Genomic DNA, 16,908 nt, shown 5'->3' with positions numbered 1-16,908 from the left:
TGACGAACAGGAAGACTAAACTTTGCCAAGCGAAGTGGATGTAAATTGTATTCATAAATTCTGCAAATGTGTCTATTTCCCAGACAAGCGCGTAAGAATTGGCTTTGTGGAGGGAGTAGATCGCAAAGCACGGGCAGGAAACGGAGCAAGGACGCAATAAGACGGAAGATTAACGTAGTGTGGTCCGGAAGCATGGTGCATGTGAATCAATTTTTGGCCGTTTCCTGCGTGCCATGGGAAACATCGTGGTGCCTGTAGAGGTCAGTAGTGAAGCGGCTCAATGTATCGTTGCGAACGCGTTTGATTCCCGAGGGAGCTGTTAATGTGGTGTAGGTAAGCGACTGGCTAATCTGCCTTTTGCCGTTTTGGTTCTCGTGAGACGCAGGCTTTATGGGATTTCAAGCTGACCTTTGGGAAAACCATGGTGCTCGGTGGCGGTGGCGAATGCGTTCCCCGGGCCCCGACGGCTAGTGTGAAGTGAATTGCTTGCAGAAAAGAATGACCAGCGGCAAAGAAAACGCTCAATGATAAAGAGGAAGACGGCGATACTGCCGATGATGAAGACACTTAAGTTATACGTTGAGTCAGGCGGTCATAATTGGAACCCACAAGCGAATACAGTTTTTTTTTCTTTAAAAAAACCCAGCTCTTCCACCTGAGGCAAAGCAAGTTTCCCAGGAGAAATGTGATACACATAACCGTAAGTGGTTGCACGGTTATGCAAATGGAATGTTGGTGGGTAACGCTAACCAGGCGGCAGGGCCCTGTGGTGTGACGGTCGGTGCAGCAACGTGTACCTCAAGACGAAGTTGATTGAAATCGCACTAATTGATTACTCAATTACGGCCGGGTGATCCCAGATAGTTCATGGCAGCAAAAAGCAAAAAAAAAAGAAACCGAGAGATAAAAAGCGTTCTCATTTGGGCCTATTTTTTATCCAACCCCATGCATGCAGTGGAATGAAGCTTAAAGGAACCTTAAAACTGTAATTAAATTATCTCCTCGCAACTAATTTCACCGCAAAAAAAGGAGGAAAAATGTTCACAAAAACCTTTTCCCCGAACAATGCGTGAGTTTTGGATTAAAAAAAATTGAACAACTCAGACCGAAAGAAAATAAAAATTGAACGGTGGAATGTACGTTTCGGGCTCCCCAAAAAAGAGATGTCCGGAAGTTGGGAAAGTGAGAAGAAACTGCTCATCAGAAAGTCAGACCAAAAAAAAAAAAAAGGGTACAAACCGGCATTTCATTGACGTTAACACACGATGATAGATTGCGATGGTTTTAAGGTTGAGCATATAATTCGAGTACGGCGTTCGATGTTGCAACAATGTTGTGGAATCATCTGTACATTGTGTCGGTAAAACAACGTAGCATTTCAATGTGTTTTCCTTTCGTGCGAATGGAAGGAACACTTGAACGGACACTTGCGCGTGTTTTGTTCGAAGGTTCGTTTTTTTCCTGCCATATCGACGCGTGCACGACAGCCACGATCGAACAGCTGGTAATCAGGAGCGACTCTTAATGATGGTATCTTATTGTGATGCACACACTTGGTAATCTGAGAAGATGCATGATTGCAATTTTAAAATAATACATGTTTGTATTGGGAACAGGCCGATATTCACATAAGCCTTGATGCCAGAAGGCGTACATGGTCAAGACGTATATTATAATGATGAATCGTGATGTGTATGCGTTATAGCTTATTTCTTATTGGTCATGGATGGAATTCAATTAAAGTTACAATTCCAAATAACAATTACATTTATAGAACTTATTTTTTGGCAAATTATAATAACCTAACGTACAATAAGTTAGTTAAATTGTTGCTGCTTTTCTGAATAGTTACTTTCTGTGGTGGTTTGTAAACGTTTTTGCCATGGAATTTAATTTATTCAGAAAGATCTTATGATTGAGGAATTCTCGGAATTCGTTACGTACCTTTTTAACTATTTTATTTCTGATTTTTTTATTATAATTATGAGAAATCATGCATCATTGGAGGTTCATGAATTTTGAACATTCATGGAGTCGATTCCTGATTTGAATGAGTCTTCTCAAAAGACTCATTATGCACAATATTAATGAGGGGTCTTATCATTTATGTATCAAGGCTCATAATCTAAAGACTCTATCTAAAGTCCTTCGTTAGAACTAACTCTAAACTATAGAAGTAATCGCTTTAAAAATTATGATGAACATTAAGGATGTAGAAGAGTTTACACCGCGTGGTTCCATCGTCGCTGAAATTTTTATAGTAAATCAATTACTGTTAGTACTAAATACTAACATTTGTGATAACATATTTGAAAAGAAATGGCTTTAGTATGTTAAGCTCTATAAAAAACAATTATCAAAACTTTGTTTGGATTATGTGGGGGATGGCATAAGTATTTGCCATAAAATATGCGGCAAATTAAATGTAATCCACAAGATGAAACATTCTAATCATTATAAATTATATCAATTAAGCTCTTCGTAAGGTTTTATATTTACGGATTGTTCGGTAAAAGCGCTTTTCAATGTCTTTCATCAAGAGACAGCATATAATTAATTTCGTTCGCAACTAGAGCTAAGAACACCAACATCGGTTTTCCGCTTCACATACGCATGGGAAAATCCCGCACACAGGTGTGAAAGAGATGACTTTCAGAGGGATTTTTCCTTTTCCCGACACAACAAAAAAAAAGTAACAGACTGGAAAAAAGAGCGTGGACTGGAGACTGAGTGCGAAAAATTACCGACCGTCTAGAGCAATCCATCGACAGTTCTACGGTTGTGTATCATCCTCGCGTTTCGAACCACGGTCGGATGCAAACCAGAGGGCTCCCGCTCCGCCGGTAGGTAATTGACACTGGCAAGCTGGAACGAGAGTGCTAAGTGCAAACGAGATAGAGCAAGATAGAATGCGCGGGCGGGAAAAAAGTGGGAAGCGAACCCGACAGTCTCGAAAACCCGAACCTACGTCAACAGTGCGCAACTTTGGTGTGGCGCCCTAGTACGTCGCTTGTCTGCGCTGTTTTCCCACCACAGTTTTCCATGCCGCGTTCTACACTGTCACTACCGTAAGCTACCGTTTGTCGCTTTCGCCGTCATTGTCGATGCGTTGTAGGTTTTCCTAAACCTCACTTTCCATTTTCGCTTTTCCCAGTACGGGTTTCCGGTACGGCTAACGTCCGGAGAACGTTTGGTGTGTAGAGAGCTTTTCTTTTTTTTTTGCTGCTGTTAAGGGCCGAGCGGGCGTACTACGCTCTTTGTCGGCTAGCTCGTACGCGTGAGAGTTGCGTTTGGTTTGCAGCCTGTAATGGTGTTCGTGGACGAGTTCTGGGCAATGTATGTGCACTGTAAATGTTATGTTGGGAATCACGACGTGTTTGGATTGTATCGGTGAGGCGGCAGGATTGTCCTCGTGTGCTTTGTATGTACAGACCAAGCTTTGGTGTAATTTATCCTGACGGCTTCGTAGAAAACCAGGAACTATGGGGAAATTTGATGTACAGGCTTCTAGATCGGTATTGGTATATACGCACACACCGTCCAAGGCAATGACCCTCAAGTCCGTTCGGGGTATCGTCTGCCATCCTTCCTGTGCAGTAAACCTTCACCGGGTGGAACACATTCCAGCTACTTGGGTACAATGTCTGGAAGATAGTTTGGCAATATTAGTGCAGTCGTCTAGCATGAAGGGGAAATCGAAATGGAACTATGCAAGCGAGAAAGCATGCGGAAGTATATGCGATCCAGCCGAAAAACCCACGTACCCACCTTGGTAGGTTCTGTCTTTGTGTGGCACGGCCATAACTACATAAACGAGCCATTGCCACTGCACAATTTGTTTCGCCGGTGTGAGGTAGGTTCATATGTTTCCTGTTTTTCGTACGATGGCAAAACAACCACAACCGCTCTCCGGGAGCGTTCCGATAAGCAGGAACTGATGAACTTTCACCTCCTATGTGCTGCATTTCTGTTCGAAGCCGAAATGGGGGATCTCCGGGGTTTGTGGGTTGTAAAATTTAGGATGCTTGTTAGATGCATATCTCCATCCTGCTTAGGTGTAGAGTTCATTGTATTTTGATGGTTATGCTGCACCTTTTCGAAGCGAATATTATTCAACAAATTGAACTCGGAGAGATGTTTACTTCCCATTTTAAACGCTGCCAGTGACTGAGAGAGCACAAAACGCCCAGCGGAGAGATTAAACGTGAGTTCAAAAAACTCCTCCATCATGTTTGCCGCTTTTGGAGGATGTATTTGTTTTTTTTTGGGGATGTTGGACGTCACCGCGATCGTGTCGTGGTAATTTGTACATACGCATACCAACGCTTGAATGTGAAAATCCGCGTAACAAAAGAAGAGATCGCGACGTCTGCACAGGTTTTGTCGGTGTCGGTGCATAAAATGGCTTTAGTGCCAAATTATATAATAAATTTTCCATCTTTCACACAACCACACGACGGAAACATACTACTAAAGGGTATAGTACTTTGGTACATCCGCTCGAATGTTGCTAAACAGCTTCTCCTTTATTTGATCCGTTTGCGGTAGGGATGAGCGAAAGTTTGATAACATTTGTCCTGCTCGTCTATTGGCTGTTTTTTAATATAGATATAGTAAGATTGTGCTTTAAAAATCAGCGTATATGTGATATTGTACGCAAACCTTCAGATTTTTGTAGTAATATTTATGGACATCAAAGTCTTTTACTTTATTACAAATTATATTTTTTACGTTTTAATGCTTCTGCATGTTTTTGTGGCATAAGAACGGTTCTTTCAAGTTCGTTGTTTTCGCTTTTTTACTTTTGAATCTCAAACCACCCACGTCATGAGTACGTATAGGAAGTTAATGATGGCATGAGGTCATTTGCTCGTTATTTCATACATGCCATGCTTGACTTTCTGTCGTTTAATCACTTCCTTTCCGTTTTTAACGGTTAAAACTGTGCGATGAAATAAGGTCTACTGCGAATGGATGTTGAAAAACACAAGTAACAAGAAATGAAGTTGCATTTACCCTCGAGGCACTAGAATGTGATCATTCTGTTCGGGGGTTTAAAATTAAAACAAAATTTATCGCTCCAAAAACTTTCGAAGTTGTGTTAATTGTTCTAAAAAAAACAAACCTAAACAAAAAAACTTTATAAAGAAATCTTTGTCTTATGCTTCACATTATGACGCAAAGTTTCGTGAGATCCCAACGAAACACAAAATGTATCGATCTTGGAGCCAAGAACACATAATTTTGGGGATAACGTTCTACACGTCGCTGGTCATTGATCTTAATACAGCTGTCAGCCTTGAAATGGTAAAACTTCTTATGGACAGCCAGTTCAACGAACGAATCCGGTATAAAGCATAGCAAGGCATAAACCAATCCAATCTTCGTGTTCGCAATTTTGTCATTTTGTTGTCTGAACAGCACCTGCTGTGGTGGTTTGTTTCGGACACGCGTTGTGTTGTGTCTTTATTTGTTTTGCTGTTGAATTTGTTGTAGAATTCCGTAAATAATAAATTGATTCAATATCAAGGAAACTTCTTCAATTTATTAAAGACTATTAAAGATTATTGTTTTTGAAAATTATCAAGTTTTACAAATCTTCTCCTTTGCTATTCTCCTTTGCCAAGTTTGATTTAAAAGAATTAGAATAATCTATGGAACCTTGTTCGTTACTTCAAAATCCTTTTCTCTAAATTTCTCTAGCTCAACACTTTTATGTCATATGCCTTTCGTTTTAGCTATAATACAATGTGCCTTCTTATTTTTTGTTTTACTTACAGGTTACCTATTAACACGAGTGGAAGGTAAAATTGGCTCTCCAGAAAAACCTCTATCTGACCTGGGATTGATATCCTACCGCTCGTATTGGAAGGATGTATTGTTAGCCTACTTATGCTCTCGACCTGGGACTACTCTCAGCATAAAAGATATTTCACAGGTAAGTCTATTTAGTCCAGTTTTCTGGTAATCCACGCATAATTTCTGTAGTGAAGTTACAGCGACATCATGTGATTTTTGCTTTAGACATGCATTTGCTTTAATTGAAGCATAATTCGCATTAAGTAATCTCAAGATATTAATTTTCTTATTCGTTTCGTGCGTAATTGGTGCAAAATTAATTTTGATCGTAATTTGCTTTTGAAACACTTGATTACGTTTAGCGGTGAAATTATCATTCTATTTGTATTTTACCCATAACTTTAACCTGTCAAAACAATCACATGGGGGTTCGATAAATTGCAGCAATTATTCGGACAGCTGGCTTTGCTCTTCTTGACTGAGTGATGAAAATGAGGATTTTTTTTTGTTTGTAACTGCAACCAACAGGATAAATGTGTCTGCAGGCATGATAAGCACTGTTTCACACCTTAAATTTGATTACCATCACTTTACGTAGCTGATTAACAAATTAAATAATCATTAGTTCAGCGTGATGAATGTATCTTCCAAAAACCATGATACAAACATTATTCACCCTTGCGCCGCATCACGATGCAGCTGCCTATTTCGCACAATCGATGTACGATAAAAGATGGTTAAATTATAAATTAAAATAAGGGAATCAAATGCGCTTGTTTTTTTTTTTTTAGTTTATATTTTTACTTGTTTCCTTTCGCCCGCTGGGTATTTTCTTCATTTTTGACACCTTGCTTTCATCTTTTCAGGAAATGGCAATAAATTCCTACGATATTGTCAGTACACTGCAGGCTCTTGGTATGATGAAATACTGGAAAGGGAAACACATTATTCTGAAAAAACAGGTGAGTAGAGTAAAAACGTTTTATTTTGCGGTGACCTTGCTTGCAGTGTTGAGAAGTTTGTGAATTTTCGGTATGTTCCTTAGTTTGTCATTTGTCTCGCAGATCGCAATGTAAAAATGCCCAAGAGATCTCTGTTTATTGGGCTACAAAATGAGCCACGACGGTAGCTCAAAATATGCCACAAGCTGAAGTTGTTTAATTTCCTTAATCACCCGTTTTAGACTTATGGTCGATTGCTTAAGCATTAATAACAGATACGAATAAAATCGAATTAGAATTTAGGAAATTTTCTATATGACGAATGTAGCGTCTCAAGGGTTGAGATCTGTACCACAAACTGCACTCAACGGTATTATTAGTGATCATCATATTTTATTGTTATGGCGCCTAATTCTTATGCGCAACAAATGAGACAAAAATAATAAGAATTCGCAATGGCAAATGTATCATCATCTATTGAATGTGTGAACCTGAATGATTCAGGAAAACAAACCGCCTGATGGTTTTTATGATTGTGTGTAAGATATGTAGAATTGAAGACAACATTATCCTTTATGCATTAAGATAAACGTTTAAGCTTGCGCAAAGTTTATTAATCCATTTGTAGGATAGTATTATTTTATTTCAAAATAAAGAATAATTGATACTATGTCAGTTATTATGTTTGTTAAAAAAGAACCCCGTGTGGTTGATTTACATATCCCTTTCTAACCTGCCAGTTAGCATACGCGCGACGCAGATGTTTACGATGTCTAAGTTAGCAGGGCAACATTAACGCCAAGAACCCCTTCCGGGTTTTGGGCATGGACTGGTTCGTTATCGGATCGATTGTGCATCCGCCTGCTCAATATTTTAGCTGCCAGCGGGGTTGACCGTGATGCAACCGGCAGCCGATTTGCAATGGGCCCTAATAACAGTTATTGCGTGTTGATACTGATCCTGTGTCCGAACAGCCATCAGGCATCGATACACGTTCGTGATATGGTTAATCAGCTCTCTACCGAGAATGTGCCAAAATTGATTGAACACGAACGATGGTAATATGGACCGCAGTACCTTTGGGCAACATTGTTTACTGAGGCGCTGTTTGGTATTGGAAGTCCTGAATCGCGTATGCTTCCGTTGCTAATGAAGTGTACTTCGTTTTCGGGATGCTAATGGCGTTAATTATCATTCTCCTTTGATTCGGGTTTGCTCTGGAGTCTGCCACACCACCACCTTGCCAGAATGAATGAGTGCCATGCGATTTGTGTGATTGTTGCTAAATAACCTTTTGGAATTGATACATTGCAAAGGTGGTAAACGATCCTTCCTTATGTCTTGAAACTTTGGAGATCTGTTCATAAGTTACGTTTGGCAACCGAACCAGTCGTACAGTTTCACCAGATTGCAAATGAATTGACACTAATGAAATTCGCAGCTGGCTTGTTTCATTTGACCGGATTACGTGCAAAACCATCGCTTTTTTTTTCTAACGAATGCAAGTAGAAAAAATGCAAAACTCAAGGATGCCTTTATTTGCAATGATAAAAAAAATCATCTCACCGCCATTAGACAGCTCAGTTGCATGGGAAGGAGATACTTATCAAGCGAGAAAAATAAACAATTCATATGCACTCTAAATTGCTGGCAGCTCTGGGCTAAAGGTGCAGCCTTTAGTTCTTTTCTTTATCTTAGCACGCTTCTCGATCGCTATTCGATATACCTATGTTAGACGTTGTGCAGACAGAAGGCGGCAAATTGAAATGCAATTATAATGCCTGCAGCGCAATATCCATGATTCTTAAGCTCACCGAACAGTACGATGCGGTGTGTGGCTGTAGTGCACTGAAGTTCGTGACTCCTTGATGCGCTTTATTTGGAGAAGCTATCAGTTGCTCAGTAATCCACAGCTGTACCCAAACACGCAAGGTGGTCTAACAGTTTATAGTACTCTGTATGCATGGAAGAAAGAGAGGGAGCGAGAGGAAACGAGGTTAGAGAAAAGGGTGCTGTTTTAGTAAACTAAATTTGATTTTGTACCTTATCTTTCGAAAGCAATTCCACCGTTGCACCTGTTGATGTTATTGCCCTTTTATGGTAGGATTAAGGATCATCAATAACAGCAACATGACGCGCCTTTAATTTGGCTGATTATTTTTGGGTTGTTTTATCCTTCTATTGTGGTTTGTTTTGTATTTAAGGCAATGGAAATAAAAGGACATGTTATCTGTTTGTTAAGTTGCTTATTGACAGAAATAACTATAAGCTTTTAACTTTCTTTAATCAATATTTAAATCATTACTATCAACTTGCAAGCAGCTGCTGTAACCCAATGCTCAAGAAAAAAAGAAACAGTTGAAAATTTCTTCTTAAATTCATTACCAATCGAAAGGTGAGGGCAAAAGATCCATCTAAATACCATTTCAAAGATAATCGGGTTCAAATACAGTTCGCTACGTTGCTGTCCTGCATCACCTGCAGAAATATGCGCTCAGGAACTTTAAAATGCATTGCCCAGCTTACAGTAGCAATTGTAACGCTCGTTTTGCTCTCCTTTCTTCCCATTATTCGCAATACCGCTCATGATCCTTAAGCATTGCCGGATTTGGCGATTGTCGGTGGAAAAAAATAAAATTTTAACAAAAAAGGTCCATTTTAAATGTAAATGAGTAATAACTTAATTATCAACGACGAAGCTTATCGCCATGGTTTGGTCAACTTGGCTTCACGCATACGCGGTTGCCTTGAGATTTTTCCCTGCAAATGGCTTGTTATGAAGAGTAAATGCTCCTCAGATTTCAGATATGCACCGGGTCCATTTTCCCTGGTTTTTGCGAATGTATGCCATTGGATTCATTAGGTAAATTGGTCCAGCCACCGGCACCACAGTACCCGGGGTAGCGTCAATTGCTAATTTCTGCTACCCGTTGATCAGTATCGGTTGACCATCTTTTAGTTTACAAATTGTAGGAACAATCGATGCGCTTGGCCGATCCGTGTTAGATATCGTCAGCTACTTTGCGCAGCAACAGCTCACTAGGGCTAACGGTACCTGATTGGTACGCTTCAACAAATTTGACAGTTTGATGAAACGATCCTCCGGAGCAATCAGCTGGTCGGTCGCTGTCACGCAAGTACAGCCGTTTACACAGGTATGCTCTGCGGTGCCCTGGAGCCCGCCCCACCGCTACAGTATCGTCGCCACTGTTTCAGCGCGTTCTGGCTGTCAATAAGCAAATAGCCTCGATCACGATCACTAGAGCAGATCCGGCCGAAGCGCTTCGAAACTTAGCTAAAATGCGAATGCGCCCTGCGCTCAGATGCCCACCACACCGGTTCAGGCATTCGCAGATGACCTCGTTGGTTTATCTGTTTCCCTTGCACACCGCTCATTCGTGCTTCCCGTCTCGCTTTCCCCGGGCCGTGGAGCCTTGTGAAATGATGTGCTCCGGAACTTTTGGCCGTATCTCGCTAATTAGCGTGTAATTGCTCTTTTGATGGACGTTTCCGGGATTTCGCCTGTTTTGCGAAAAATGTAACTTTGCGAAATGGGTAACGACGGCGGCGGCTACCCGATTTAGTTGGCTGAAGCTTGAAGGCACGAAGCTAACAAACTGCGGTGCCCTCCAAGCTTCTTAAAGTTGGGAAGCAAGTGGCTTGCGGTGTTGGGTCCATTTTCAGGTGTTTCAATGCGGTACGGTGTATTTGATAGAGATATAAAAGTATACGACGAAAAGATGTTGCAGTATAGGTCAGTTATTGAAAATGTTTACGTTTTTTTTGCCTATGCTTACATTTAATTATTTATCTATTTATATCTCATCAATTCAATAGTAAAAATAAATAATTAATGACGGAGTATGATTGGGCTGTATGCGATTAAATACTTGGGTAAGAATTTCTTAAAAATAAATGAATTGTTTAAATATATTTGCCACACTTCTAAAATTCTTCGTTGTTGTTTTGTAACTTCCTCTAACTCCTTCCCAGCTAAAATTATTTAAGGAGTTTATCGACTTGCTATCGATAAAATCTAGACAAACTGACGAAAATTTGCTGTAAATGGTGGCGGAAATTAATGTTGTGATAAATATTTCACTTTCAAAAGCAATTTCACCACCAAATTGCGTACTTTGCCCAAATACTACCCCTGACTCAAGGTTATTGTCTTCAGCTAACGAGATATGTTTGATCTTTGATATTATTAATCACATACAAGCTGTGGCATAAACAGCTTTTTGGTTAATGCTACAATCTTTCCAGTTAACGCATTCTATACCCAGTGCGGTGTGTATGTATGCATTGTCGGTTTGGAAGAGGATCGATTACCTTGCCGCTCGGCATAAATTAAGCCATTTACACCGAGCAGCAGTACAGAGCGCTGCAGAGTTCTGGGGCCGGGCTCAATGATCGATACAATTTCATGTTCGGAAAGTCTTTTCTTTTTATCTGAATGCGTTGTTAAGATTAACTTTTAATGTTCGCAACGTTGAATTGCATTCGACAGCGCACAGCGTAAGACGGGGCAAATAAGTGAGAAGTGAGACGCCCGGAACGCACATAAGAAATGGAATGTTTAATCTTCATCCTTATCAGTTTCTGCTTGAGCAAGTAATGATAGGCCCTTGTCGGTAAATGCTGCGTCCTAATAGGATTCTCTTTAATTAGCTTAAGTTGTTTTATTTAATATCTTTTAACGTACCAGCAATTGTACATCGAACAATGCAATTTCGTGCACGCGAAAGTGTCTGTTAATGGCACATTAAAGAAGCATAGGTATAGCGTTTCATGTACATCGGCTTCTCGTGTTTTTTGTACCGCTTTTTTGTGTGTTTTAAACCATTTGATTCTTCATTCCAACATAATTGTATCCAATGTTTCGAAACGAGCTCTCGAAAAGCCAGTCACCCGTTCAGTGTAAACTAAAATGCGATGTTGTGTTGTTTTTCAGGACGTTCTGGAAGAGTACGAGGAACGTGTAAAGCGTCGCGGCAACATGCCCAAGATTGATCAATCTTGCCTAAAATGGACACCATTTGTTGCACCCACCCCGTCAACGCCATCATCCTAGCGCCAGCCACATATGAATAATGTTCATACGATTTACAACAACACCGGCCATTCAACAATAGGGACGAATAATTGTTTGAGTAAAAACAATTTGCGGGGCGTTTTCTAAACTTGTGAACATATTGGCAGCGGTTCCCGTGTAGAGCAGTTGTATCAAAGGCTAAAATTAATTTTAATCACTTGCTTTGATCAGGTATCGACTTGAGAGCCGAAATTTTAACATACAGTGCATTTCATACGTAACGTAATGGTAACGAATTCAGTAGATAGTTTTAAGATCGCACAACGGCGAACAATCGTCACTGTACATAATATATCCTATTAGTATTGTTTCGCATACGTTTATCTAATTATTTAAAATCTATTGACAAGTGTATCGAGAAGTACGTGTTAATTTAATAGGATTGATATTTAAGAAGTATTGTAAAATAAAAATAGCAATTTAGTTTACACCTAACCACATTTATACGTCTACACTGATCGTGCAGGATCGTGCATATAGAATTAATCTGTTGTTTATGTTTCGTTTTTCTCTTTCGAATAATACATAAATTAATGTAAATCAAATGTATAAATATAATTCTAAACAAACATCTTTTAATCCTAGAATAGATCATGTAAACATAATTTTATGTTCGATAGTATAGTATAGATGTAAAGAAAAGTATAAATGTTTGTTTCTAGAAGTTAAGATTGATTAAAAACCTTCCATAAAACGTTTCATTTAGCTGTTTTGAATGTTACACAAAAGTAAGTTTACCTCCTTCCTCCTTTTTAAAAGTAAGGTAACTTCTTTCCTTCATTTCTTCATGACATTTTTTTCTCCTAACAGTGAAAGGTCACCAAAGGTTATTTCGGGTGCACTCTGTCGTAAAGTTGATAATTTATTTGGTAAAGATTTTAGTTGACAAAATTTATTTTATGGACTATTTTAAAAATATTATTAAATAATGTTTAAGTCGATTTCGTTTCTATTCCAGAGACAAAGAACCTTATACCATAATGGAAAAATACATCATGTTCTTATGATATATCACAATTCATATTTTAGAACACGTGTGCGTTATGTGTATTATCATAAAGCAAACATACACGGCCCTTCTGTGTAGTTATGGCGCCGAAGATGGTCGCGTGATGTAGTATGAATCATCAAAGAAGGAACAATTTCGCTTATTTCCGGATGCGTCACCATGCTGGGAATTTCCGATGCAAGCCGTCAAACTGGTTCTAAATATCATCCATCTCTTGCGTCCTGTTTGTATAAGGGAACCAATCATGCCAGGCAGACGTGAAAGAAGGTTTGCTACTCTTTGTGGTTCATCACCTTTTTGCATTTTTTGTTAGCTTCTTCCAAGAAATAATTCCTAGGGAACATTTCAGCGCATATTTGCACGATGAAACAGTCGAACCTACGAGACATCGTAATGCTCTGATCGGATTGCTCTTTATCATCTGTTGTTGAAACATAAATAATCAGAAATTAAAATATTACCTATTCCATTTTTGAAACCTTAATCATTTCCACATGTTTTATTCTTAAAAGTTAAAGTGTGCTGCTTTTTTCTGGTAAACGATTTGTAATAATGTTTCTTTATTTATTTATATTAATATCCGTTGCCTATCTATTTTCCATGTAGAAAGACAATGTTATGATAAATTTTATTATCAGAATTACAACACGTTATAAGCCTGGTTTGACTACACTGTTAATAAAATGTTGTCAAACAAACCGTTCCAAAGCTGTAATGTTTCATTTAATGTTATTTGCGTTTTGTATACGCTTTTGTGTTCATTGAAACACCGTCCCAAATTACCATCATTATGCGCAATCGAGGTACAAGTGAATGATGTTAAACTATAGCGAAGCTGTCGTCACAGCGATGTGAAGAATTCGAAAATTAATGAGTTTAAGGTAGCAGCCAAAGTGTGCAACACAATTTATCCCTTCGCAGGGTAAAACGTTCAGTTAATTGAAATGACCGATAAGTAAAGCGGCTCATCATTATTGGAAGATGGAGATGAAAACTGTAACAACGAAAAGGAAAATGAAATGAAATATATTCTTTCAAACCTTGTCTGGATTGTTTCCGAGCTTCGCGTCGGAACACCGATCGATCGGTTTATATTTAATTCCTTCCAGGCGCTTACAGCCTTTGCTGCAGGGTTTTGCTGAAGGTACGCTTAATGATAGGTTGCATGAAGCTGCTGATCGTGACAATGTCCATCGGAACGATGGATCTTCTACGGGTGTCAGTGGTTGCGATCATTTCGTGTATGTAGGTCGCTTCCTGCAAAAACCGACGATTGACTCGATGAGGGAAGAGTGATGATGTGTATGATGCAAAATTGTGGTGAATTATCATATTATCGGATGTTGCCGGATAATGCCAGGTGATGAACTCGTGCGCTGTGGAATGTGCATCGGGATCGCATCAACATACGCTTTTATGATCGTCATCTGCTGCTGTTCTCGGTGTCATGTTTAGCAAACGCAATGATAAAAGTTTTGCTCCACTATTTTGAGGAAGTTTGAAAAATGTGTTAAGGATATTCGCGTTTTCAAAAAAAATCTCCTGCAAACCTAATATTTATATTTATTTTATTTATTGTTCCAGTATGACGGCTTTTAAAGCGTTATCAACACCGCTTGTGTTGAGGATGTAACAAATGGTTCAAGGTATTTACTCCTTGCAATTTACCTTATCCCGGACATGCTCGGTTATCTACTTGTGATATGTCATTTAAATAATTTGATTTGAAGCTCAATCGACAAATAAATTAATTTGAGTTGAGATCGAATGTATGTTCAAATTTCTTACAGCATTAATATTAGAAATGGCAGCTCAAAGCTCTCCGAGGGTTAGTGCCCCAAGAACAAATACACTGGCGCAATTTCTCCAATTAATTTAAATTAAAATTCTTCGAATACAATGTTTTGGAATCCTATTAGACAGACAGAGAATAAATAAGTTTAATAAAATTTTATATAAACTAAATTGAATGTAAGTTTCAACGATAGTATAACTTATGCCAATCCGAATAACTTTCTTTTTCTCAGGTTAAAGTTGATTAGGTATCTTTTTTTTCTTCTTAAACAGTCAAAGCTTCATGTTCACAACTTGATTTTCTAACCGACAGGTAGCGTTGGCACCCATAATGCGATTACAAAATGGTGACAAATTTTCCCAGAGGCTCGTGGCTCCGGTTTAACGTAAGTGATATTCGTTACCACATTATTATTCCCCTGTTTGCGTTGCTCATATTCTGCCCCATGGGACAACCACATTAAATGGTTAGAAGGACAGTATGAAAACACGAGGTCAGGACAAAGCCCAACAAGACATACTCACGTGTCCCGCGTAAGAACGGTGTGAAGAAATTCGTGCGTCTAGGCGCCACCGTCTGTCTTTTACGTAACCGTGTTGCTTCCTTCGTTGCGTTAGTTATACACGCACACGGTACGACGCATGACGGTGTCGCTGGTAGTTTTACCACACGTTTACTTCCGTGGCGTCTCCTGCTTTTCCACGTGGGCGTACGACGTACGTAGGAAAAATTAAGCGATAGAGACGTGTCGGTTAGTTGGATCTAGAAAGTGCAACTATACCACCCTGCAGCACCTTGAACGCGGTTACTCTCACGTTGCAGCAGCGTGATCTCCGGTCCCACGAATGAATCACACTGAGAGGGGAAAAAAGTAGCAGCTCCCGTGCTCTAACGTCACCCCTATCCCACTCAAGGTACCAGCTGAAGCCTTGATGATTTGCTAGCGTATCTCGTTTTGCATTGCGTAGGGCTTTACTCAATCTTGGTGAAGGAGATTCCCGTCGTAAAACGACGATTTGAAAACGCAACGATGTGCCCGTTCTCACGATGTGTGTGCTGTGGGATGATTTCGATTCGCTTCCGACCGGGAGCAGAAGCCTTGCTCGGTGGTGATTCGATGGGAACTCGGTGGAAGATCACTTTCGCGCAACCGGTTGCGTTTGATATCGAAACCGCAAGGAACATGAACTGCTTGAGATAAAGAAATTGTGCGAAAATGTATCGAATGTTCGCTGTAGTAGCGGCCGGGAAGTATCATGACAATGTGTGGCGTTGGGATTATTATGTGATGAGAATATATCCGAATGTGTTACCGTGTTTTTCTCAACTGTAAGATAACAAAGATTTTCTAGTTCTGTTCTATGTTGCAATTAAAATTATCACTCAGAAGTTCACAAACAAAATACTATTCGAATCCTTTCCACTTCTACAGACCCATCAATAGCTTTGGAGGGGATTAAGGGAACATTATACCACAATTAATTACACAATAACTTATATTCTCATCAAGCACCTAACAGCTACGAAACTAGTTTGAGTAACTGCCTGTGTTCGTTGTCATACATCATGCTACGGAAACGAGGGCTACAAAGAACGAGGTACAAGCTGCAAAATATAAAATAATAAGAATTTTCGATGAAATTGTTTGAAAATGTCAAACTATTATAACTATTATATTACTTTTGTGTGTTTTAAAAATCCACAAAGGATGGACACACGATGGAATCCCAACTCTAAATCTAGCAGTAGACAGACGGCTCTTACGGCTTGTGTTTCACCTTTGTTAAAACATACGAGTCTTGACTCCTACCGTACCATACAATTACCATAGCTCCTACATCCTTCAAATACAAATGCATGAATAGATACAGAACGATGAAATAGATTAACATCTAAGAAACATCAATGAATTTCTGAAATATAACCACTGTCGTTAGCGGTTCGAATTTGAGAACCCTTTTAAGATGGTAATAATGGCAATAGTGCTAATTTTTGGAAAGATGTTACTGATTATATATATCAAAAGGTGTTATATTATAATTATAGAATTGTTAATATTTTTGAACAAAATAATACAAATGTGCCTTAATGATTTTCTTCTTTCCTATACTCTTTATTTCATCCTCCCGACTAACGAATGCGACGTATCGTAATATCCGCAAAGTTCTTGTCTTAATCCATCCAACAATTATAGAAAACAACTCAGTGTTGCAACAACAACAAAATGAAGCTGTTTATCCGTCTGCAATCTGCCAAAACTGACAAATAC

The 16,908-nt window shown here is 39.2% G+C and overlaps 1 protein-coding gene across 1 annotated transcript in view; it reads left to right on the top strand.

The window, feature by feature from the left end:
- LOC128716381 (histone acetyltransferase KAT7) overlaps positions 1 to 11,814 on the top strand; it is a 51,149-nt gene extending 39,335 nt beyond the window's left edge. The window contains exons 6-8 of the mRNA XM_053811301.1: positions 5,781 to 5,938; positions 6,666 to 6,761; positions 11,695 to 11,814. Coding sequence (XP_053667276.1) covers positions 5,781 to 5,938; positions 6,666 to 6,761; positions 11,695 to 11,814 — 374 coding nt within the window. The remainder of the gene's footprint in view (positions 1 to 5,780; positions 5,939 to 6,665; positions 6,762 to 11,694) is intronic.
- The last annotated feature ends 5,094 nt before the right edge of the window (positions 11,815 to 16,908 follow it).

This window comes from Anopheles marshallii, chromosome 3 (assembly GCF_943734725.1).
Source record: "Anopheles marshallii chromosome 3, idAnoMarsDA_429_01, whole genome shotgun sequence".
Taxonomy (NCBI): domain Eukaryota; kingdom Metazoa; phylum Arthropoda; class Insecta; order Diptera; family Culicidae; genus Anopheles; species Anopheles marshallii.
The sequence above is the reverse complement of the archived record's forward strand: the minus strand, read 5'-3'. Positions and strand labels throughout refer to the sequence as shown.